At 35.7% G+C, this 25,857-nt stretch overlaps 1 protein-coding gene across 1 annotated transcript; it reads right to left on the bottom strand.

The window, feature by feature from the left end:
• Positions 1 to 687: 687 nt before the first annotated feature.
• Positions 688 to 24,177, bottom strand: BCLAF1 (BCL2-associated transcription factor 1). The gene is made up of 11 exons (XM_006834715.1): positions 24,074 to 24,177; positions 21,427 to 22,335; positions 19,776 to 20,441; positions 19,470 to 19,639; positions 17,006 to 17,111; positions 15,733 to 15,817; positions 12,798 to 12,973; positions 11,483 to 11,663; positions 9,348 to 9,494; positions 836 to 1,048; positions 688 to 693 (listed from the first exon to the last, which is right to left on the bottom strand). Exons 1-11 carry the CDS (start codon positions 24,175 to 24,177, stop codon positions 688 to 690), a joined length of 2,763 nt encoding a protein of 920 aa, XP_006834778.1.
• Between the last annotated feature and the right edge of the window lie 1,680 nt (positions 24,178 to 25,857).

The raw sequence follows: 25,857 nt of genomic DNA, 5'->3' as shown, positions 1-25,857 counted from the left end.
ATTGCTTAGTTATTGGCAAAGCTTTTGTTTTTTCCTTCTTAAATACTTGCTCAAGTGTTGAACTAAGCTTATGTCATCAATTAAACAACTTGTTCCTGTGGTACACCCTATGATGTGATGTGTTAAAATTAAGAAAAATATTAAATAGATGTATACAGATAAAATAATTAGTGTGGTCTCTATAAGCAATTTCTGTTCAGAGATTTATTTGTATGTAGAGTTAAAGTTTACTTCAGAAGAAAACATAAACAAACAGGGATGGGAAGAGAATCAGAACTTTTACAGAGCTGTACTTGACCTTATAGACAAAGCAGAATTACAATGCATGTAACAAAAACAGCAAAAAGTTGTTTTTTTTTTAAGTTGATAGTTACAAATAATGGTACGTAACAATTTTCTATTTTATATCAATACAATTTTCAACATACAGTCCACTATTTTTCAAGTTATTTTAAGACTTAAAACAAAATATCTATTGACTACTTGCAAACATTAAAATTTAAGTGAAATGCTTACATTCTTACTTAAAAACAAAAATCAGGTTAAAAAAAAAAAAAAAGGTTGGTGCAAGTTCTGTTCTCTGCTTTATTTTTACTTCCAATTCACTCACTATTCCTAAAAAAAAAAAAAAAAAAAAGGTTGGTGCAAGTTCTGTTCTCTGCTTTATTTTTACTTCCAATTCACTCACTATTCCTAAAAAACAAAAAAAAAGTAAACGTTAACAAAGAATGAAATTTAACTATAATAATGATTTTCATTATTTTAATTTGCCCTCCAAAGCCCATATTAAAGAAAAATCTGGTTTATAAATTACTAATAAATTGAGATTTTCTACCTTTTCTTCTTTACGTCTGTCCTTCTTTTCTTCAGTATTTTCCATGGTCTCTTCTTCATCTTCAACAATTCCATCCCCTTGGTATTTGTCATGAGTCCATTTTGGACTGCTACCTGATTTCTTGAAGTTAAAGCGCCCTCTGCCACGTTGAAAAGTACCACGACCTCTTCCTCTTTTGGCCCAATAATCTACACCATCATCTCTGTCATCATGCTACAGAAAGTTAAAAACAACAATCAACGAAATATCTCTTTTCAAAGGGAGATGATTATTTTCCCAATCATACTATGGTATTAACTGGGTACGAGACTGGTAATGTTCTGTGAAACTAAAACACCAACAATTAAACTGAACTTTCAATAAGAGCATATTAATCACTTCTTATTGCACAGTAATCAAAGCAATCAGAGCTGTGCAAACAATTATTTGGCAGCCTTATATATTATTATTATCCAAAACGTTAAAAATTCTGACTTTTGTTTTTCCATTATTAATTTTAAGCTTAAATCAATGTGTTGTTATGTTGCATGGAATGAAATAAAATGAGATTTTCCCTACAAAATTGCCCCAGTCATAAAGGCATGATAGTCTTAACAAAACTGTCATTACAGTATCATTAGTACCTGATAAAATAAAATAGGTGGTACTTGAATTATACTCCAGATGTAGAGCAGATTCTTACATCTTAATGGAGATTTATTCTTAAGCAATGTATATTACACACATCAGTCCTCTAGGCAGGAAAGGTTAGCATGTCAAAACATGATGGCATGCTCTCTGGATTAATACCTAAACTCTCCATCAACCCAGAACTATTACGATTACTACATTTTAGACCTTAATTTTACACAACTTCATCCAAATACAGATGTGTCCCCTAAGTTACAAATTGTTCATTAAGCAAAACAATCTGCCAATTTGTGAAGTGCTTGACTGTTGGATGACTATATACAAACGTTCTATACCTCAATAAAAAACTAAATGTAAAAGGTCTTCTGTTATAATAACCCTTCTGGTAGCGTAGTAGTTATGAATCGGACTGCAAACCTTAAGGTCAGCAGTCTGAATCTTCCAGCTGTTCATGGGAGAAAGATGAGGCTTTCTGCTCCCATAAATATTTATAGCCTCAGAAACCCTGTACAGGGTCGCTATAAGTTGGAACCGACTCCACGGCACATACAACAACAACAACAAATCTTAAATTTAAACTCTTAAGATTATAACCCACAAAATGGAAAAGGTAAATAACACTTTTACAAGACAATGTACAAATGGAGTATCTTGTAACTTGGGAGTACCAGTGTTCAACTGAACAAAAGCCACTAAAACTTTTTTTCAATTATTATGTGATGAGTACCCCTTTTAAAAAACACATTAGCTTTATGTATATTCATTGAATACAGATAGCCCTCCTTAACTTGAAAGAGCTCGATTACATAGTCAGTAGACTTATATGACAGAGCATTTAATAATCTTTAATAATCTATTTTTACTAAACCAATTAATAGATTGTGAGCTAGAAGTGATTTCATCAGACTAAGAAAGAAGTTAGGAATTATCAAGTCTACCTTTCAATACGGCAGAAAGAGTTCTTTACCAACCCAATAAAAACTAGTCTATCACTCAGAATGATGTCCTTACACAGTTACAATGTTTTCATACTGCCCTATGGCATAAGAGCTTATCATAGTTACCAAATCTTAAAAGTTTACTTTTAATGTGTATTCGTAGATCTATGGGAACAGCCAACAGGTTTTGTAGAACAAGACAAGGGTTTAAATCATAACTTCTGGGCACTTTAACATGTATTTACTCATATAATCCTCACAACAATCATGTGTAATGGATATTGTTACTGCTGCCATTTTACAAAGTCAATGAGGCACAGAAAACTTGTCCAAGGCCACAGAGACAGTCCTCCCAAATGCCTCACCCTCTATGACCAGCACACAGACAAATGTCCCAGATACCCTCGTAGCAGTTGACTACTACACACCAGTTGATTAAGCAGATGTAGGAATAGCAAGTAAAACTAGAGCTAAACAGCAATTACTTTTACATATCTCAACACCTTAAACTGGCCAGAGAAAACTGCAGATAAGAGAGCACATGCATTTTTCAGAGAGGGTACTCCTTAGCAGCTACCTAATGAGAGTTTTGATACTGAATGTGCTAACTCTTAATCCTCAAATTTTTACATTCAGTATTTGTTGCTGTTGCTGTTAAGTGTCATTGAGTAGGTTCCAACTCATTGCAACCCTGTATAGAGTTCTGGATGCTTAAAATCTTCAAGTGAGCAGAAAACGTCTTCTTTGTGCAGAGCTGCTGGCAGGCTCAAACCGCAGACCTTGTGGGCCACAACCCAGTGAGTATCATATGGAGCCACTGCGCAGTCCTCCAAGATCTGAGACTCACTAAAATAAACAACTACTAATTACATTTCACAGATAATAAAAAGCCAGTTGTTGTGATGTTAAGTGCCATTGAGTCGGTATCGACTCATAACACAACAGAACGAAACACTACCTCATCCTGGGCTAACTTCACAATCATTGCCATGCTTCGGCCCATTAAGGCTGCCAGCCACTTTGCCAATCCATCTCACTGGGGGGTCTTCCTCTTTTTTACTCTGACCCTCCACTTTAGGAAACATGATATCCTTTTTCCAGCAACTGGTCCCTCCTGACAATAGGTCCTAAGTGTGAGACAAAGTCTGGCCATCCTGGCCTCCAAGGAGCACTCTGGCTCTTCCAACACAGATCTATTGGTTCTTTTGGCAGCCCATGGTATTTTCTCCTCCAACACCATAACTCAAAAGCATCAATTTTTCTAGGGTCTTCCTTATTCACTGTCATGCATGCACATGAGGTTACTGAAAATACCATGGCTTGGGTCAGAGGCACACCTTAAGAGTTCAAGCTGCCATCTTTGCTCTTCAACACTTTAAGAAGGTCTTGTGCAACAGATATGCCTAATGCAATCACATCATTTGATTTCGTGGCTGCTGCTTCCATGAGTGTTGACGGTTGATGAAGAAAAATGAAGTTTCACTTTGACAACTTCAATCTTTTCTCCATTTATACGGATGTTGTTCATTGGTCCAGTGGTGAGGATTTTGTTTTCTTTACATTGAGATACAATCTATACCGAAGACTGTGCTCTTTGATCTTCATCAGTATTTTAAGTACTCTTCACTTTTAGCAAGCAAGGTTGTATCATCTGCATATCTCAGGTTAGTTAAGTCTTCCTACAACTCTCATGCCACGTTATTCTTCATATAACTCAGCTTCTTAGATTATGTGCTAAGCATACAGGCTGAATAAATATGATGAAAGAATACAACCCTGTCACACATCTTCCTAATTTTAAACCACTCAGTGGTCCCGTGTTCTGTTTGAACAACTGCCTCTTGGTCTATGTACAGGTTCCTCATGAGCACAATTTAAGTGTCCCAGAATACACATACTTTGCAATGTTGTCCATAGCTTGTCATTATCCACACAATCAAAAGCCTTTGCAGAGTCAATAAAGCACAGGTAAACATCATTCTGGTAGTCTCTGCTTCCAGCCAGGATTCATCTGATGTCAGCAATGATATCCCTTGTGCCACATTCTCTTCTGTATCCGGCTTGAACCTCTAGAAGTTCTCAATGTATGCTTGCAGCCATTTTTGTATTACCTTTAGTAAAACTTTACTTATGCGGGATATCAAAGATATTGTTTGATGATTTCCCCATTCCATTGGATCACCTCTCGTTGGAATGGGTACAAATATGGATTTCTTCTAATCAGTTGGCAGATAGATAGTTGTGTTTCAAATTTCTTGGTATAAATGAGTGAGTGCCTCCACTGCCGCCTCACTTTGTTGAAAGATTTTAATTTGTATTCCATCAATTCCTGGTGCCTTGTTCTTTGCAAATTCCTTCAATGTACCTTGGACTTCTTCCTTCAGTAGCATTGGCTCTTGATCATATGCTACCTCTTGCAACAGTTAAACATCAACCATTTCCTTCTGGCACAGTAACTCAATGTATTCCTTCCATCTTCTTTTGATGCTTTCTGCATCATTCAATAATGCCCCAGAGAATCCTTCAGTAATGAAAGCCAAAGCTTGAATTTTTTCGTCACTTCCCTCAGCTGCAGAAATGCTTCTGTGTTCTTCGCTTTTAGTTTTCTAACTCCAGATCTTTGAACATTTCCTTGTAATATTTGACTTTGTTTTCTCAAAACGACCTTTGAAATTTTCTATTCAGCTCTTGTACCTCCCTCCTCCTTTCTTCCATTGGCTTTAGCATCTCAAAACTGGAGAGCAACTTTCAGTGTCTCTTCTGACATCCATTTTGATGTTTTCCTTCTATCTGGTCTTATTAATGACATTCTGCTTTCTTCATATATGATGTTCTTGATGTCATCCCCCGCTCTCCTCGTCTTCCATCTTTAGCGTTTAATGTATCCAATCTGTTCTTCAGATGATATCTAAATTCAGGGCGGGATATATTCAAGGTCATATTTTGGCTTTCGTGGACTTGTTTTCATTTTCTTCAGCTTCAGTCTGAATTTGTATTTGAGTAATTGATGGTCTGTTCCATAATCTGGCCCTGGCCTTGTTTTGGCTGATATGGAGCTTTTTTTCCACCTTCTCTTTCCAGAGATGTAGTCACTTTGATTAACTACATAGCAATCCCATCCATAGTATCCTGTATAGGGTTTCCGAGGAGCAACTGGTAAGCTTGTATCGCTGACCATTAAGTTCAAACCAACTTTGCAGTCCAGCATATTACCTCACAGCACCACACCAGAACACCTGACAAAAGGCCAGAGAAGTTAGGTATTTACTCACAGCCAAAACTGTATCAGTAAAGAAGTCCGTACGAGAACAAAGATCTTCTGAATCTTCTTTTTACTTCTTCATAATGCCCACTTCATTACCCTCCCACTTGCTCCAATTTCTCAGACTCCTCTGTAACATTTCAGATTTTAAATTAAGCTAATATCAACATACTTCCTGGAGTACTTATTACTGAAAACATTATTCTGTCTTTGTGGAAATACAAAGCTTGAAATGGGACATTATAGAAAAGAATAAAATGCTACTTTTTGTAGTAAGTACTGAAGAAAGGATGTTACAGTGTTTAAGAATTCATATCTACAAACTTTCTGAAGCCCTCGTGCATAACTTGGGGCAAACCACTCAAGCTCTGTGTCTTTATTCATGCATAAAAAATGGAATAAAATCCCCAACTCAGAAAGATTTTATAAACATTAAGTCAATACATATAATAACACTCAGCATGGTACCTTATAACATGTACTCAATAAATGTTACCTATTAAACAATGTCTATCATTGCAAATTTTCCATGCTAGCTTTATTCTAAAAGAACCTAGGGAAGGGTCTACAGTTTTCAACTTCATTTTCTCAAAATGATATTTGTGTATATTTCTATGTATTAATGTGAACAAGGTTTTGATAAAGACTATAGACTATATGTTGTTGTTGTTAAGTAATGTGGAATCGGTTCCGACTCATAAGGACCCTGAACAGGGTTTCCGAGACTGTAAATCTTTACAGGAATAGAAATCCTCATCTTTCTCCTGCAGAACAGCTGGTAGTTTCGAACTGCCGAATTTGAGGTTAGCAGCCCGATTCGTAACCACTACAATACTAGGGCTCCTTATAGACTGTATTGAGAGCAGCAAAATTTTTTAGTACAAAACAGCAATACAGAAAATAATGTTACTGTCTACTCATTTATCAGCCTCCTGGTGAGGTGCTTTAAGATCAGCACTGGACTGCGAACCACGAGATTGGTGGTTCAAAACCACCAGCTGATCATCAAAAACCCTATGCAGGGTCGCTATTATTCAGACCGACTCAATGGCATTTAACAATTGATTTATTAAATTGTGACTAGATTCTTAAAAGGAGTCCTGGTGTGGTGCTGTGGGCTAGTGCACTGGACTGCAAAGTCATTTGAACCACAAGGTATGTGGTTCAAGCTCACCAGCCGTTCCTTGGAAACCCTCTACAGGATCCTCTACAGGATCCCTGTGGGTCAGAAACAACTCGACAGCACTCGACAAAACAGTACTAACAACAACTTAACAGATTCTTAACATGCATTTTTTGTGGCTGAAAAATATAAACTACTGATGACAGCAATCTTAAATGAGTACATCCCAATTTAAAGCAGAAATTATGATACAAATTCCGAAATGTTATATATAAAAAAATAAAAGATCTGGCCTTAATTAATATTTGTACACATGTAGTGAACAATTCGGAGCGTGGTGCTATAAGGTAAACACTGGTTACTGGTTCAAACCCTCCAGCCACACCTCAGAAACCCTCTACAGTGTCACTATGAGTGGGAATCAACTCAACAACATTTAACAAGTGAGCAATTCATTGCTACCTATGTGCTCACCTTTCGTAACTTTTGACCTTTCACACTTGGTCTGCAGGCTTGACAATTTTACCATCACCTACACCTTGTCCCACTTTATGGTTTTAACTGCGTCCCTAGCATGATGGCTCTAAGAGGTTTTCCCTCTCTAGATATACTTTAAATAAACTGTCCATTAGAGTTCTCCCGCTTGATTTTGCTTAGGTACTTTATATTCTCATCGGAAACCTCCATATTCCCTAGCTCAGATAAATCTTTCCCTCTGGCTACCAACTAAGGAGTTCTGGTAGCATATTGGTTATGAGTTAGGCTGCTAACCTGAAGTTCAGCAGTTCAAAACTACCCGACATCCCGTGGGAGAAAGATGAGGCCTTCTAACCCCGTAAACACAGTCTCAGAAACCCTATGCAGGGTTCCTATGAGTTGCAACCGATTCTACAGCACAGCACTCCCAATTAGTTGATCCCTAAATAAATCATCATAAATGCTACTTTATCTTTTCATAAAATCCAGTTCAGTCACTCATTATCTCTCAAATCTCATGTTCTCTACTTAAAACCCAAATAAAGTTCATGGTCTTTCACAACCAGGCTCCTCCATGTCTTTTTAGCCTTTGCTTAATTTCCCTAAATTTACACAAGCCATCTAGCAATCTAAGAACTACCAAAGTTCTCTCTATACCAGCTTGATTCACTCCTGCTGATACGAGAGATAGTATTTTAAGCTCAAAAGTCAAAGCCAAATTCCTCTAGGAAACCTTTCTTAACCACTCACTCCTCTCATTTGCAAAGCCACCATTATGTATTTATAATGCTTTTACCCCAAACTAGTAAGTGAAGAATTTTAAATCATTTCATATTTGTCTTTCCATCTTGAGTACATTAGTACCTAACAAATAACAGTTTCTTATTAATCTAATTTTCCAGGTTGTCAACTCAAGGGACTCAAACAAGTATTAAATTTCTCCAAGAGAAACATACAGTGAACAAACACCATTCATACTACAATTTAAGAATTTTTTTTTCAGACTTTTTTGTCATTAAATTTAACAACCAAATAAAGAGGCAACCATAAACTAACTTTTGAGAAAGTATGTGGCCGATTTTCCAAGCAAGAGAGATGTACTTTTCTAATGAACTTACGGAGTCCTGGTATGGCACTGTAGGATAAGCATTAGACCAAAACGTCAGTTTAGTTCAAACCCACCAGCCACTCCTCAGAAACCCTATATACAGGTCAGTGTGAGTCGAGATCAGATCAACTCAACAGTACCTAACAACATATTGCCCATTTTCCAAATGAGAGAGGTATCCTTCTAATTAATTTAGCACATATGCCATGCAAATTTAGATTTATTCAACTATAATTCATGAAAAGCTGAAAACACAATTCTGTAAATCCAGTAACATTTTCTTCCTTGCTTCCACCTAACAGTGTGTCTGAAACATGACTTCGCTAAATAGCTAAGACATAAATGAATGTTTCTGGTAATGGTGGTGGATCTTTAGTCTGCCTTGATAATACATGACCCTCTTCCCCATGCCAACTGAAAAACACTTCAACCCTTGACTACGTGACCCACCACTTCTAAGCTTCATTCCTTGGAAAACTACTTCACAGGGGAAAGTGTCTACATCACAAGAAAGTATACCTAGTAACTTTTCCAGTAAGTGATTTTTCATCTTCCTTCCACTCCAATGAAAGTTGCCAAGCTCCCCAAGATCCTTAATTACAAGTATTGTGAAAGGAATTTCCGTTTTTTTATTTAAACAAAGCGCTATAATGATGGAAGGTAAATCTTAATCACTGTCACTGTCTTATAGACAGTTATAAAACAAGCATAAAAGCACACCTATTATAATCTACAACTACAATAGAATTTCTCTGAATATCAGGTAGATTCTGATTAGCCTACATGTGATAAAACAGAGCTAAAGGGGACCAACATTTTTAAAACTACAAATCACCTGGGTGATGAAATTTTTAAAAAGGTTTTCTAAATTATGGTGAAATCTTCTCACAGTGGTGGATATCTGTACTCAATGGATTCATCCAGTATGCTTTTTAAATTAATGCAAACCAAATAAACAGATTTCTAACACCCACCAAGAAGTACTTCTTGCTCTTTGGGGTATATTCTGGATCCCATTCCTCTTCCTTCGGTCTCTTTTGAAAAGTAGTATTTGAGTTGTTTGGACCAGTATTTGTCCCAGCAAAAACTCCTCTGGCTCTTCCTCTGCCTCTAATTCGAAACTGATTAACATTAACAAAGCTGTTTAGTAATGCAATCAAAAGGTTTTTAGTTACATGCAAACTATAATTTTACTGCAGTAACAAAACACATATTCCCTACTGTCTTCCCTAAGTTAATTTCATAGTCAGCAAGTATGGTAAAGGATGGCAATTTCATACCATATGCAAAAAATTTCTGCCTACTAGGCTTTCTACTCCCGTAAAGATTTACACCCTCGGAGACCCGGTACAGGGTCGCTATGGGTCAGAACCGACTCGACGGCACTTAACAACAACTGAAAGTTGTATAGGTAAAAAAAAAAAATGCACTCAAGATTTTAGAATGCTAATTTTCATGGCCTCAACTAATAATTTTAAATCATCAAGTTCTCCCCTTTATTAACCAAACCAAGAGTTATCTATTATTTAACTCCTCTGAATTACCAAAGGAGCCTTAAGTTTTCAACCATACCTATCAACATAAAAAGCAAACATCTTCTCTTTCCCAAGTTACCTAATTAACGGACTATATATCAATCCCCTTTAGACATATTATCCGTAGGGATCAGTCCCTAGAAAAGGACACCATGCTTAGTAGATGGACATCATGCAAAGTAGAGGGTCAGTGAAAAACAGGAAGACTACCCCGCTCCCCCCCTCCCCCAACAAGATGGACTGGTACAGTGGCTTCAACAATGGGCTCAAACATGACAATTGTGAGGATGGCCAAAGACTAGACAGTTTCATTCTGTTGTACATAAGGTTGATATGAACTGATACCAACCTGATAGCACCTAACAAAAGGATCCCTGGTATGGCGCTATAAGACACATGCACTAGAATGGTTAACTACAAGGTCGAAAGTTCAAATCTACCAGTCACTTTCAGAAAACCTATAGGGTCACTGTGAGTCAGAACCGACTTGACAGCACACAACAACAACATCCATTCCCCAAAACAGGAATTTTATGTAGAAATAAAATAAGCAAGAAAATATAAACTATGAAGCCCTTATTAATAACAGGTATGTGTCGCTTAATGCCTTCCCAGACAATGTCCAATTGCTTATACATCTGTGGTCCCATAAAGGTTTTTTTTTTTTAAAAGAGAAATCAGCTTTATTTCCCACTAATGATTTCTTAATGACCTCAAAACCAAGCACTGAACCATGGGGTGAGATATAGGCAGCTAAGGAACAGGACATGGCTCTGGTTACAGGCAGACCAGCAGATGGGGCTGGGCTAGTCTGACTCCTGCCTTCCTCTCTTCCTCTCACTGCACTCCCATAGCCTCTAAGTCACCACTGCTGCTGATGCTAGCTCCTCTCTGGCTCTGCCAGCAGTTCTACCAGCTGTGTAGCAACATCAGCAGCGGCACCAATGTCTACAAGGTCAACCAGAAACAGGCCCTTTTAAGGTTTCAATATGGTGTTTGTATAACTTCCAAATCACATAACATCTTATTTGTCAGAATGTATTGTGGACATTAAGTGATACATACCTGTATAACAAGTTTAAGGAAACAAGTGGATAATGTACATACTATGTAGAATAAAATGAAAATACTTAAAAGTCTATGATTGATACCCACATATAAACAAGGACCTGAGAAATCAAATAGGCAAAAATGAAAATAGTTATAATACAGGAGACTGTAACATAAGTTTTTTTTGTTTAAAAATCTTTTCAAAAATTAAGTGACTAAATATATTAATTTAATCCACTGAAACACCTTTTCTTGACTATTCAATGGAGGTTTTAAAAACAAGTTATTAATCCCAAAATCAAAAAAAGTGTCTGGTTTACAGAGATGTTTCCAGATCTCAAAATGGCAATTCCTTATGAAGGTAATATTTCAAGTATCACCTCCTTAAAAAAAAATTAATAGTCACTTTAATACGAGTACTGACTCACATAACAGACACTCTAAATGGTATATTCACTTTTCCTTATGTACAATGCCACAAGGTAAAGTGGTAAGAAGAGACCAAAGACAATTTCCGAACTTACAAAGGTTCCTCGTGGTCGGCTAACTCCTGCAAAGCCCGAGTATTCTTTCAGCTCATGGTGAGTTTTAAATTCTTCTTCTCTTTCTTTCTTACTCTCCTTTTCTTCTCGAGAACTGGGAGAAGAAGGTGATGCCGAAGAAGATGAAGATCGAGAATGATCTTGCTCTCTACTTTTATGTTTACTGCAAAATAAATAAAAGAGAATTTAAAAAAACCATGTGATATTTAAAAAAACCATAAGACCCTGTTGAATCTTACAACAAAAGGGACATTTTTTTTTTAAGTAAACAAAATACAAAACAAACTATCCCCTATTAAAAATCATTGCATAAGTAAAATAACTGGGTGTTAAACTTTTGACAGTCTGTTTCCATTCTTCAATAACTGTTTTATATCATTACTGAAGAATATAGTATGGCCTGCCAGTAAGAAAACTAGCAGTCTATAAACTACAAGAATAAGGTTCAGTTCTTCAATATTTATAAGTTTAGATATTATTTAATTTGTTGTTTTAAAGAAAGGGAAAGAAGAATAGGAAACAGTAAGAATGTTCTCAAGGCCAAGTGCAAAATGACTGTGCAGTTTTTGTACACCCTGGGCGAGAACAGCTGGTATGGTTTGGCCGTAACACCGTTATAGAAATAAAATGCGTATGACATTACAAATACCAGTCATAAACAAACAACAAGTGAAATCCACCATTTACCTAATGAATAGCAAGAAGAGTAATTATCTACAATATTTGTATTCCTACTATTTATTTCGCTCTACGATGATCAAATTTACATGATTCTAACACAACACCCAAAAAGATCATACCTGCAGTAACTCTTACCACTGCTAACAGTATCCATGGAAACATTACTTCGAAAGACTAACACACATTGCTATTTCAGACAAACTACTCCTTCCTCCCCCCATCTCTCATGTTAAACCACTAGGTATGTTTAAAATTCTTGTACTCTGGGTGTTATGAGTTGAAAAAGTGCGGAATCAAGCATAACGAACCAAAGTTCTTACACAAACTGTTTCTAGAAATGCACTGCATTGAAGTCCAACCTCCTGATGTAGCCTGGATAATAGGACACATTAATTTGTCATTTTTTTTTTCAGTGTTAGCTTGCTATTCCAAAGTTTTTGTCCTCATCCACCATTAGCCGTGTAAAAGACAAATACATTTTTGCTGTAAAACAAATAATTTTAATTGTTTAAATTTAAACATTCGATTACACAGTCAAAATTGAAAGCAATTAAGCTGACAATTATTAAAGGCTAATTAGAAGCTAAAACCTAACTCAGACAGTTGTAACAATTACCTGTCATCTTTGTAAGGTTTGTATTCCTTGTAATCTTTTGGAGTTTTCTCCTGCTTTCTTGATCCACTGGATTCCCTGGAGCCCTTGGAATCCCCTCGTTCTTTACTTCTTTCTTTTCTACGACGGTCAATGTCATGCCGAAGATCAGCAGAATCACACCTTAGTTTTTTATCTCCCTATAAAAGACAGATGCAAAACACAGATTTCAGGAGAGAAGTAGAAAAAGCACACAGTCAAATTTTATGCCAGTTTCTAAACTGATATTTTAATATCAGAAAAGAATGGATCACAATAGACTATTTCTGTAAGTTTTGTTAAAATATGTACTTGAGTTTTTAACTAAACATCTGTGTAATACAAGTAAGACTGGGAAAATTATATAAGCTATCTTGAGAATTTTATAAGGTTTTGTTCACAATAATCCGCAACCATTCTTTTACAGTTAATTACAAATAAATTTGCATCCCAATAATCCTCATTAATCATCATCCCCTCCTCCTTCCAAAATACTATTTTTTAAATTTTAAATTATAAATAGCTGGACAATGGTAGAGGTTATAATCTGAAGTTGAGGTACAATCTTTCTATTAATAAGGGCCCTAAAGTAACAATGATTCTCATTACTTAAACTTCATGATTATCAATCTCTTTCCAAATAAATTGAACAACCCAACAAGACACTTCAAAAGTAAGTACTCTGTAATTTCCATAACATGCAAGTGGAATATAATTCATGAAACCAATTAAGTTTGAATAGGGATAGAAACAAAGCCAGAAAGGTATTATTCCCAATCCTGTACTCAGTATCTTGGGCCATATACTGCCCTTTCTCAAGTCAGGTATTGCAACGCATATTAGTTTAACTGGGTCACAATTCACCTCCTTCTTGTTCCATTGCTTTTTCAAATACTATATAATTTAGGAAGATGGAAAGAGGCATCTAGGAATGAAGAGAAATTACACATCAGTAAGATGCTAAGCAATGTGGACATCCTTGCTAGTATCAACAGTAAGAAGCATTTACTCTGGGAAGTGTAGGTGTAATATTCATAAGCATCCAAGATCTGAAAAAAATATATATTCAAATGATATCAATGCATCTATTTTCCTCCCAGAGTAATCAAGGAAAAAAAAAATCTAATCAAGAGCAAAAAACTTCCTAGTCACATAGTATTACCAAGCCCACACTAACAAGATTTAAGAGAAAATATTTTACAAAAGGCAAACTATATATAGATTAATTATATATTAACACATACATCGTAATCATTCAGACAGAAAGATAAATTTGGTAAAAACAAGGTCATAATATTCTCTCATTCAATTATCAGTTATCACTATCCTCTCTCCTCCAGCTGAAAATATGGTCTGAATAGCAAGAGGAGGAGCAAGAAACTGTTTTTAAGCACAAGGACAGACTAAATTTTGGAAGAAACAAAAATTAATCAACATTCAATCCTAAATAATAAAAGAAAAGGCGGAAAATAAAGAGCATTTATCTCAATGCATTTCAAGTATCAGTATGACCATGCAAAGAAACCATCTTCTTTGTATATGTCCATACTAATAGTATGCTTTGTTAAACAACTTATGTATTAGTTAACAGCTTTCTTATTTAGAAAAATGTCAATTGTTTTACGTAACATTCCAGTAACTAAACACCTGCGCAAAACAAGTTTTATTCTCTTCGTTCTAAAAAGAAAATCAAGATTCAAAATCTTAATTATTTCCCCAATCATATAAAAAGTATTACGTGATGTCTAGAGTTCTGGTATGGCACTGTACGATAAGTACTGGACCACAAGGTCAGTTTGAACTTCAAGGATGGTGGTTCAAACTCACCAGCCATCCCTTGGAAACCCTATTTAGGGTCATCAGGAGTCAGAGCTGACTCAACAGCACACAACCAACCACCAAGTGATGTCTAGAATAGTAACCAAGCAGTTCTTCCCAGTCTTCTCGTCTTTATAATGCAACAGACAGTTGCTCCCTTTCAATCTTCTTCCTTCCATAATAGTCTACCTAGAAAATCTCTTACACTTACTCCTCACTCATCAACAATCTTGTTACTCAACATTACACACCTGCAGTAGTAAAAAGCTCTATGCTGTACTTGCAATGAACTGAGGTGTGTGACCAGTTAACACTGGCTGTGATGGTTAAGATTTATGTGTCAACTTGACCTGACCATGATTCTTAGCAGTTTGGCAGTTATAATGATGTGCTCGTCCTTTAATTTTTATGATTGGATGTGGTCATACTGTATTTTCACCTAACACTAATTTTCACTTGACCTGGGCTTTGGACTCTAAACCATGTCACTAAGTGAGGAGTGGGTATTTTTTAAATTAAATGAGTATATCAGACACCCCTTCTTCACACCAATGAATTGCATTCTCCCAAGCCCCTTTTCCCTCAACTTTGAGTCTCTATTCAAACATTTCTTCCCGTAATCCACACATATCCTCCAATGAAGGACAAAAAATTTACAAATGCTCATTTGTAAATCAGTCAAGACTACAAATGCCCAGTACCATGGGGATTATTTGTTATCTCTGTGAAAAATCTAAAATTACTAATTTTAACACACTTCAAATCAATTAGGATTTATTCTAGCTTGTCCTACTGCCGCTCAAATTTTATAGGAACCCCAATATAATTTACATCCTTGCTTTGTCTACCTATTGGTTCTTAACCCTTTCATTAAGACTGAGTTCTTCATTTCACTAGCATTTTCAAAAAACACTTAGTTTAACTTAGATAATAAGTGAAGTGTTAATTTCTTCTAGGAATTGTGCTTGTAGACTAATACACATATACACAAGAATATAAGGTATCTGTAGATAGTTCGATTTGTTAAACCTATCTATAATTGGTACATCATTAATCAAGCTGAACTTAACATGGATGGAAAAAAGTACACTCAAAACCATACCTTTGGGTTTTCTTCTTTAAAAACTCTCTCTTCCCCTGCTAAACGGGTATGCTTCCTCAGGGCACTTGGAGAGATGTCAATTCTCCTTAATGTAAAATAAAGTTATCTGTGGTCACATTGATTCTACTGGTTCTGAAAATTCTCATTATTATCATTATTTTTGTTAAAGAAGTATCTGTTGTAGTTGTTAAGTTCCTTCGAGTCAATTCCGACTCACAGGGACTCTGCATAGTTTCCAAGGAGCGGCTGGTGGATTTGAACTGCTGACCTTGCAGCTCAAACTGACCATGCAGTTTAGCGCATTAACCACAATGCCAGACCAGAACTCCAAAGAGATACTTGTTGTTGTTCAGTGCAGTTGAGTCGATAAGAGATACTAGAGGTAGTTATTTCCCATTCAATTGACTAATTAGCATATCAGAACAATCAGCCTAATTCTTAATAATCAATTAAGAAAAAAGGCATGTCAATTAAAAATGAAAATGCTTCAACCAGATAATTACTTATATCTATATATAAAATCTAGCTGTTGAAAATGGCAGAACTGTTTAATAATTTCAAAATATTTTACCATGCAGAATTCAATCAGCATGCCATTATAAAACATCCCCAGTAAGCATTTACGGCACTGGAATATTTGCTCTGAGATAGTCTTCAATATTTTTATTTACAGTGCACTTTCTTTTTTTGTGCCTTCCCTTGTTAGTATCAGGGGCAACTTTCCATATCTTTTTAATAAAAACCACATTACATTATCTATGTATCAATAACTGAGTTAGATACTTCATAATTAAGAGTTGTCATGAATACCCTGGAAAGTGGGCATTAGTATCTGTTTTATATGGAAAAACTAGTTTGTTTGTTTTTTTAAGTTGTCTGATATTAACATTCATTCATGTTCCTCTAACTAAACAGAACATTTGTCTTTTTCAAGCAAATCTTCCACAAGTAAACTTAAGCATAACTATAGACATTTATTTACCCCTTGACATCACCCCTACTCTAAAAAAGAATTGACAACTATCTAATTTCAGTGGAGAGACATGAATTTTTTTTTAAGTTCTAGCATCCAGTTTAAACCAAGTTACCTGAAAATTAAGAAGAAACAGAGATTATAAATTTTAAGTCTGGAAATATTTATTCAACACATAAATCAGGACTAAAACCAAGGGTCATTATTATCATGATTTGACAGCATACTTCAATATAATCTTATTCAAATAGAGTCTTCCTAGCAAAGCATTTCTATATGCCATTTCAACAGCATACATACCTGTGTATTTCAGGGCTCTTTTGCCGGGTACCATGCTCTTCAGTGGCTTTCTGATACGAAGTGAACCTGTCGTTTAGGGTCACTGCAGCAGATTTGAAGTACTGCTCTGTTGATTTAGGAGAAATACTGCTTAATTAGTTACCTTTACCTTAAAAGAAATTTTACTTGTGACAGGTGAAAAGGAAATAAAAATACTGAAGAAATCTAGTAGAAGAGAATCCATCAAGTGTAGCAAAGAACTCCTACCCACTTCAACTCCTTGTACTTCAACAGATAGTAACATACAGAGCCCACTGCAAAGATCCTCACAGACTGCTGTCAATACCACATACAACCCAAGCATAATTGGTTAATCCAGAGTATATAATCCATGTCACTGCACTTCCTCAATCAGAACAAAAAGGAACTCGAACATGTGGATTTCCTTACATCTTCTTGCCAATATGAGCCACTGAAGTTACTTCAAGTAGTAATTTACAAAAACCAAAAAAAAAATACCGAAATAGCTTTAAGTCTGGTATTAGTAAACTAATAAAATTATTTCAAAAATGCTGTTGATAAAATGGACTTAAGAACCTGAATACTTCCATTTCAAACAGAAAAATATTTCAAACAGAAAAATATTACTTTAGAGTCAGCTAGCATTCAATTATTCCAAAATATCTGGCATCTTGGCAAACCTGACAGCACATTTGATACTGTTGTCTTGCCCTTCAAGCAAAATTTTAAATTAGTAATATCAATACCAATTAGTTTTTAAACCAGTTCTAGAGATATGCTGTAAATGTAAAATAGAAAGACATATAAAGTCGTGAGCTATGAAATGTTACGCTATGAAGCAAACTATCTGCTTAACAGGTCAACATACATCTGTGTCAACTTACCGCCCAATATCCAGCAAATGTCTCATAACCAATCATTAAAACTTGTAATGGCCACTACAAGGGTAGTGCCTCAATCATAATTCCATGAAACCCAGGAATTTGAGCTAGCAACTCAGTTTTTATGCCATTTTTGCCAGGAAGACAGAAGATTCAACTTTGCCTGTATCTTTCAACAGCTATTTTACTTTGAAACATGGATTTTGCCATTTCAAAACATATTCCAGGACCTAGTTATAATGAAAAAGAAAACATCACTGGGCATTTTCAGCTCTATATAACTTAAGAGCTGTTCAGATTGGTTGCACAATATGAATAATGAAGCATAACTACAGTTCTTTAAAAAAAAGAAAAAAGAAAAAATCTTATCAAAATGTGACCTCAAAATTCAGCAACAAATCATAAAATATGGAGACAGGTCAAAAAAAGGTGAAAAAAGAAAAAATGTTAATGTTTTATATGTCATGTACCATAGTAATAGGGTCACAAACTGGTTTTCAAACCTAGTTACTAGTCAAATATAATCTCTCATGTTCCCATGTTTAAATATTTACAGCCAAAAATTTATTATCTAATCATTGTATTGGAGATATCAAATGTGTAAAGAATTGTTAGTGACAAGTTTCAACTTTTTATATGACTTTTAGTGTCAAAAAAAAAAAAAAAACTTGAAAGGAAAAAAAAGGTTATTTACGACCAAAGAGCCACTGAGGTTCCTGGAAAAGAACCTATTTCACAGTAAGCTGTTCTGTAACCTTTTGAACACAAAAGTAAAATAACTAAAGGCAAAGAAACTTTAAAAACTTGACCAATATAATTGCCTGAAATGTCATGCTGCAAAATCCTTGAAAATTATTAGTAACTTTGAATCTAGAATAAAATATAAAAATCATTACTTTAGTTGAAATGAACATGCTTATCTTTAGGCTCTGAAGAAATATGAAGGACTATTAAAAGTTAAATTACAGCCTAACCAATCACAGGTCATCTAATCTCTATTAAACATACTTTTTAATTTCTTGACCCTTTGCTCCCTCTAAAAACACCAATAATGTTTTTCTGGTTTATTGACCATTCAAAAAAAAAAAAAAAAATTAGTAAGCACAAAAACAAGTTGGGAGATTAATACTGGCATTCCATTAGTTTCAGGTTTCTTTTAAAGTTGAAAATTAAGTAATAGTAACAACACTGGCTCACTATGATTTAAATCTAGGCCAAGAATGTACTATCACAAGTCAGTGGCACGCAATAAAAGGTAAACTATAAGCATTCTGTACTTCAAATAAATTAGGTACACACTTCAAAATGACTTTTAGCATTAACAAATTCACATCATGCTGTATCATAATGTAGCCTTTAAAGGTGTGTTTAACTTGAGTGTTTCAGTCATCTTGTATAAAATACCTTTATGAGTCTCAATGTGAAGCCTCGTGTCTTTCAGGAAATTATTTTTTTCCAAAATGTAAATGGTCTTGATTGTACATCAGCTACTCCTTAGATGCATTAATTACTAAACACAATAATTACTTTTCCTAGTCTTTTTTAATTTTCAGGAGAAATTCCATTCACAATACTAAACGTACCTTTAACATGATGAACCAAGGACACAATATGTTGAATAAATGACTCTGAAGTGCTTTTGCTGGCCTGTGGCAACTTAATGTGGTCAAAGATGGATCGGAATTCTTGCTCCTTCTTGACAGAATGGACAAGTGTACTAGCAAGTAGTCTGTCTTTAGTCAAGGAGGCAGGTCTGAAACATCGATAACACACACACGCAAACAAAACATACTATTGGTTTCAACATTCAAATTAAGTATGTTCAAAGAATAACATAACTGGAATATTAACTAACAACCCACAAATTACAGGTATCAATGTGGAATTACCTGTTAGAATCATCAAGTGGAACAGGTGCCATTTTGAGTTTGACTTCAGGACGATGAGAATCACTGGCTATCATTTTGATCCTAAGTGGGCTCTCCTCTCTGAAGGTAGACTTTTCTCGGGCATCCAGATTCTTGTGTAGAGGGGGACTGTAATCAAAGAGGTCTTTGAGCTTTTCAGACTTTACCTGCTCAGGTGATTGAGCTTCTTTCTTTACTGTTATTCTCTCAGAACTTTTGTCGTCTTCCTTGTGCTTATCTTTTGTAGTGCTAGACCTTTCCACTATGTATCCAGTCTCTTTTAGTTTATAATTTTTTTCTTCTCTAAATCCATCACTTTCTCTATTGCCTTTTAGTGAAACTTTAGACTTGTACTTGGGTCCTTCCTCCTCAGCATTCCGGTGAGATGTAGTAGCAAAACTTTTACCCTGATCTGCAAGGACTGACTTTCTGAACTGTCTATAGTCCTCTGTCTCCTCTGTGTCATCCCCTTCTGAATCATTAAACTTTTGTTTTCCAGACTCTTTATCACTGAAGTAATCTAGAGCTTCCTGATCTTCCCATTCTCCCTCTGCCCTCCCTTTTTCTGATCCTTTCTCCTTGGGAGCCTCTTTATCCCTGGTATTACCCCTATCAAGCAGGAATACTCTAGACTCTTCATCTGTGAACCTGTGAATAATAAGCAAAGAAGAGGGTGGTAACTCTGGATTGCATTCACTGTAGATGACCTGCAAGTTTAATTTTGTTGTCCAACATCACAGGACCAGTAATAAAAAGAAAAAACTCCTACTGAAAAATGCTTTATCAGATCATACATTTAAAAATCATCACAAGCATACAGATAACACTTTGTACTGACTTAAAACCTAAAATATGCATTTTAGGCTTCCTGATTTAAAAAGCAAGCCATCCTCAAAAATATTTTTGTAACCATGGTTCTACACTAACAAACCAAAATTTCTACGGCCCTACAACTAATAACACAGCCCAAGTTTAATTTTTGAGGTTAAGAACAACAAGAAATTTAGTTATCTTATTAGAATTTTTCTCTTAATTTGCCTAGAATTTCACTTTAATACACACAGCATTTATACAATGGAAATCAATCTAATAAGAACTGTTAAGTATTTAATGCTATCTGATTCACATAGTAGTTCACATACACTTTGGATCAGAAAAATTATTTCTGACAATACTAAATAGAAATTATTAGTTCAATGATAAAAATAATTCTAGTTAGTACAGCATCAAGTTTGCTGCTTCCTCACTTACAAGTTAATCATAACTACATTAACAACCAATTTTCAGTAAATTTAATCAACATTTGAGATCTAAACGTAACATCTTTCTCATCATCAGGCAGAATTTATCAAAATTGATAGCTGGGCTATTTATAATACCACACAAATAATTAAAAAATATAAACGTATTATTCGTGTAAATCACATTCCGGAGGTATTGAGAAAACAAAATAAGCTCTCAATACTCTTTAACATTTTAAACACAAACTTGAATTACCACATAAAAAGGGGTCATGAGCAAAATCCACTAATTAAATGAGTATCAAAATCAAACTTACAAACTTATAAATTTAAAATAAAATTAAATTAGCAAAGAGATTAATATAATCTGAACTCTCTACTTTAGCTCTTACCTTTTTAAAAACTTTCCGCTCTTTGTAGTTTCCTGATCTCCACTCTCAGGATAAAATGAGGAACGTCCCCTAGGCTCATCTCTTGGAGCATTCTGTGGTGTGATTGTCTTTGCAGGGCTTCTTCGAGAAGGGATGTGATGTATTGGACTATTTTGAGAAGGACTATATCGACTAGACCCATTTCCAACAGAACCAGACCCAGATCTTTCAGGACTGTGCTGAATGGAATGTGAATGCTGAGAAGGGGTGTTTTTTGCAGAGTGGACTGTACTAAGCATAGGGGCATCAGAGCAAGATGAACTCTGACTGGGTGGTGTGGCAATCGGTGAGGGACTATGGGGCGACCTGGGACTATTATCATAAGCTGAAAGACCAGGCCAAATATCACCAGATGTGGCTGACTTATTAAACTCATCAATAGATTCAGATGGATCATGTTCAAAAGTATCTTTCGGCTCCTCCTGTGATTTGCTTTTCAAAGGACTCTCTTCTTGGGGTTCCCCTTCAGATTTTTTGGTTTGTTTTTCCTGAGACCCTCGTCTTTTAGAGACAGGTGATTTGCTATATGGAGACGATGAACGAGATGATGATGATCTTGGAGACCTAGAGGATCTGTATGACCGGCGAGATCTGCTTCGGGATCTCTGAGAAGAAACAGATCTTCTTTTTGGACTTCTAGAACGTGACCGGCCTCGTCTAGGACTCCTGGAGTGTCTTCGATTCCAGACAGGTCTGTAACCGCCACGATGATATCTACCTCCTCCTCCTTGATAATATCCTCTACCCCTTCCTCTGTACCCATAAGGTCTTCTCATTCCTCTATTGTTTCTGTAATCTCGACGATAATCTCTAGAATAAATACGATCTCTACTACGAGATCTTGAATATGTCCTGGAACGAGACCTAGAACTAAAAATGAAATAAATATCAATGCAAGACAAATAAACGTCCATCCTACTATTCTAAACGCTTTTAGCTGAGTACAACATGAAGGTAAATTATAAAAGCTAAAAGCACAACAAAATACTCATTCAAACAAAAAAGTTATCATTTCCAATGGAAAAAAGTCTCCTTCAACAGTAAAACATACTGAAAGTAAAGGTCTTTAGGTGAAGGTATAATAGGGAGAGAAAAATTCAATCTAATAAAAGGACACATTATCAAACACAGTATACATATGCAGACACTATGTTATGTATGTGCATCTACTTGATGCACTAAGTTATGTTCATTTTAAAATTAAAAAAATTTACTCTATCACCAAGGCCATACTTTCCAACTATTGATCCTTCTTTGTTCCCAACCTTTGTATTCCAATCACCAGTAATGATCAATAAATCTTGATTGCATGTTTGATCAATTTCAGATTGAAGAAGTTGGTAGAATTCTTCTATTTCATCCTCACTAACTTTAGTGGTTGGTGTGTAAATTTGAATAATAGTGGTTATTAACTGGGCTTCTCTGTAGGTGCATGCATATTATCCTATCACAGACCGTGTTGTACCTTTTGACTGATCTGGGTATGTTCTTTTTGACGATGAATGCAACACCATTCCTCTTCAATTTTTCATTCCCAGCATAGTAAACCATGTGGTTGTCAGATTCAAAATGGCCAATACCATTCCATTTCAGCTCACTATTGCCTAAGATATCGATGTTTATGTGTTCCATTTCGTTTTTGACAACTTCCCATTTTCCCAGATTCATATTTCGTATGTTCCATGTTCCGATTTTCAATGGATGTTTACAGCTATTTCTCTTCATTTTGAGCTGCGCCCCACCAGCAAATGAAGGTCCCATGGACTCTTCTCCTATGAGGTTTATCATGGTCTACTCTACTTTGAGGAGGCAGCTCTTCCCCAGTCGCATTTTGAGTGCCTTCCAACTTGAAGGGCTCATTTTCCGGCACTGTATCTGACAATGTTTCTCTGCTATTCAAAAGGTTTTCATTGACTAAATATTCGGAAGTAGTTTGTCACTCTTTCTTCCTAGCCTGTCGTTGTCTGGAAACTCATCGGAAACTTGTCCACCATGGGTGACCCTGCTGGTATTTAAAAATAGTGGTAGCATAGCTTTCAGAATCATAACAACTCACAAGCCACAAGAGTACGACAGACAGACTAATGGTAGCCGTTTGGTGTTAAGTGGAAACTCTCTGGAAACGAAGGTCGATCTAAAAGTCCTGCACAATTTCACACCATGTATTAGCACAGTATAATAAAATGCAACTTGGGCAATTCCCAATTTCTCTAATTCTAAAATGAAGATAATAAATCCATTTCATAGGGTTCTTTGAGAATAATAAATTGTGGGATTAGCACTGTATCTGTACAGAGTTTGTTGTTGTTGTTAGGTACCGTGGAGTCGGTTCCGACTCATAGCAACCCTACACAGGGTTTCCGAAGCTGTAAATCTTTACGGGAGCAGACTGCCTCATCTTTCTCCCGTGGAACCGCTAGTAATTTTGAACTGCTGACCTTGCTGCTTGCAGCCCGATTTGTAACCACTACACTACCAGAGTAGGCACTCAGTAATTATTAACTAGTATGAGTATCATTGGGGTGGCCATGGGTCGGAAACAACTCGATGGCACATAACAACAACAACAATGAGTATCATTAAGACAATTATAAGCATGTTAATTCACCTGTATCTCTTCTTCCTAGAATGTGATCTTGATCGTGATCGAGAACTAGACTGTGATCTAGACTTTGATCTTGAAGAATGTGATCTAGAATTGGAGCGACCCATTTCTTTTCTCCTAGTCAAACGAAAGAGCAAAAGATGTTAAAAATCAAGCTGTATTTTCACCTGCATTGAGATACTGTATATTGAAGATACAATATAAGATTCCTGTTATTGCCCCACCTATGTGCCTCAAAGAAAATAGATGTGTCCAAAAAGGAAGTAGCTGCAGAAGCCAGAAAGAGCAGTATCAGACTGCAGTAACATTAGATGGTATTCCATGCCCAATACAAATGCCTACCTCTTCTGTGAAAAAGATAATACGGCACTCAACAACAACAACAACAGATAAGGAACCTGAAACATGTAAAATACAATGCCATTATTACTAAAGACAAATAAACCCACCAGACTGCCATAAATACTTTAAGATCCTGGCAATGGTACTAAATTGACTATACCCTATGTACAATACTGCCTCGAGTTTGATGGATAGTCTCCTAGTAGAATAAAGGCACTAAGTCTCTGAACAGCTGGAGCTCGATGCTCTTTACAATAATGTGGCTCTGCTCTCAGTAATAATAAATAAAAAAGAACTTATATGACAATGCCAAGTTCACCCTGTGGCTTTCTGGTAAAAAGATGAAAAGGAATAAAAGATAAAGATATCAGTTATCAGAACTATAAGAAAAAGAAAACTTGGACATCAGTGTTTGTTTCATCTTTTCTAAACATTTGGTATCTAATGCCAGAAGTAACCTCACTTGGTACAAAAATCATTAACAGTAGAGAAAAATTGATTTATAAGATTACACTCTACAAAATTAAATACAATATACGAGGAGGAGTCCCGGTGTGGTGCTGTGGGTTAATGTGCCAGCCTGCAAAGTCATTTGAACTGCAAGGTTGGTGGTTCAAGTTCACCAGCTGCTCCTCAGAAACACTATGAAGGGTCACATTGGGTCAGAACTGACTTGATGGCACATAACAACAAAAGCATACACAAGGCGGCTTCAAAAAGTTCGTGGAAAAGTGGAATGAAAAGATACCAGAATTTTCCCATGAGCTTTTAAAGCCCTCTCGTATATATAAATCACTGCATGCACATTCCAAATGTCATTATTTTTAAGACCTCCTTAGCCTCCCAAGTTTATTTTTACTAAATATTTCCTAACTTGTATAATTTTATCACTCCAAATATTTCCCTAAAATCTGACTTTATAAAATTCTGACAGGCTGTAATTCCCATATACTTAAAAACACTTTACCGCTCTAGACTTTATACTCAGTAACAATGTCTGCATCCTTCCCCCTCAAAGAACATAAATGATAAATTCTAATATTTCACATAAATATTTCAAAGTAAAACATAACTATCCTCTAATACACAAACTACCACCTTTGTCTTCTGCTCTTATTTCTTCTTCTCAATCCCAAGTAAGCAAGAAATACAAAAAGAGTAAAATATAGGCTCAGGGTTCTATAATGTGGGATAAGCTCTAAAACAAATATAAAGCAAATTTAGCATTAAGCATAGGGGAAGACCTGGTACCTGGCAGAACAAAAGGCAAATCTGGCATCGCAAACTCTGTTATAACTTTCAATAAAATTGGTAAAAATCATATTTTCAGTCTGAAACATAGGTAATCTGGACCAGTGGGAATGGGAATTGTGACACTACAGCAATTTGACTTCAAAATATTGTCCCATCACATTATTCTTATATTTACATTCAACATAATTTAT

Source organism: Chrysochloris asiatica, unplaced genomic scaffold, assembly GCF_000296735.1.
Source record: "Chrysochloris asiatica unplaced genomic scaffold, ChrAsi1.0 scaffold00013, whole genome shotgun sequence".
Classification (NCBI taxonomy): domain Eukaryota; kingdom Metazoa; phylum Chordata; class Mammalia; order Afrosoricida; family Chrysochloridae; genus Chrysochloris; species Chrysochloris asiatica.
Note: the sequence above shows the minus strand (reverse complement) of the source record. Positions and strands in the feature narration are given on the sequence as shown.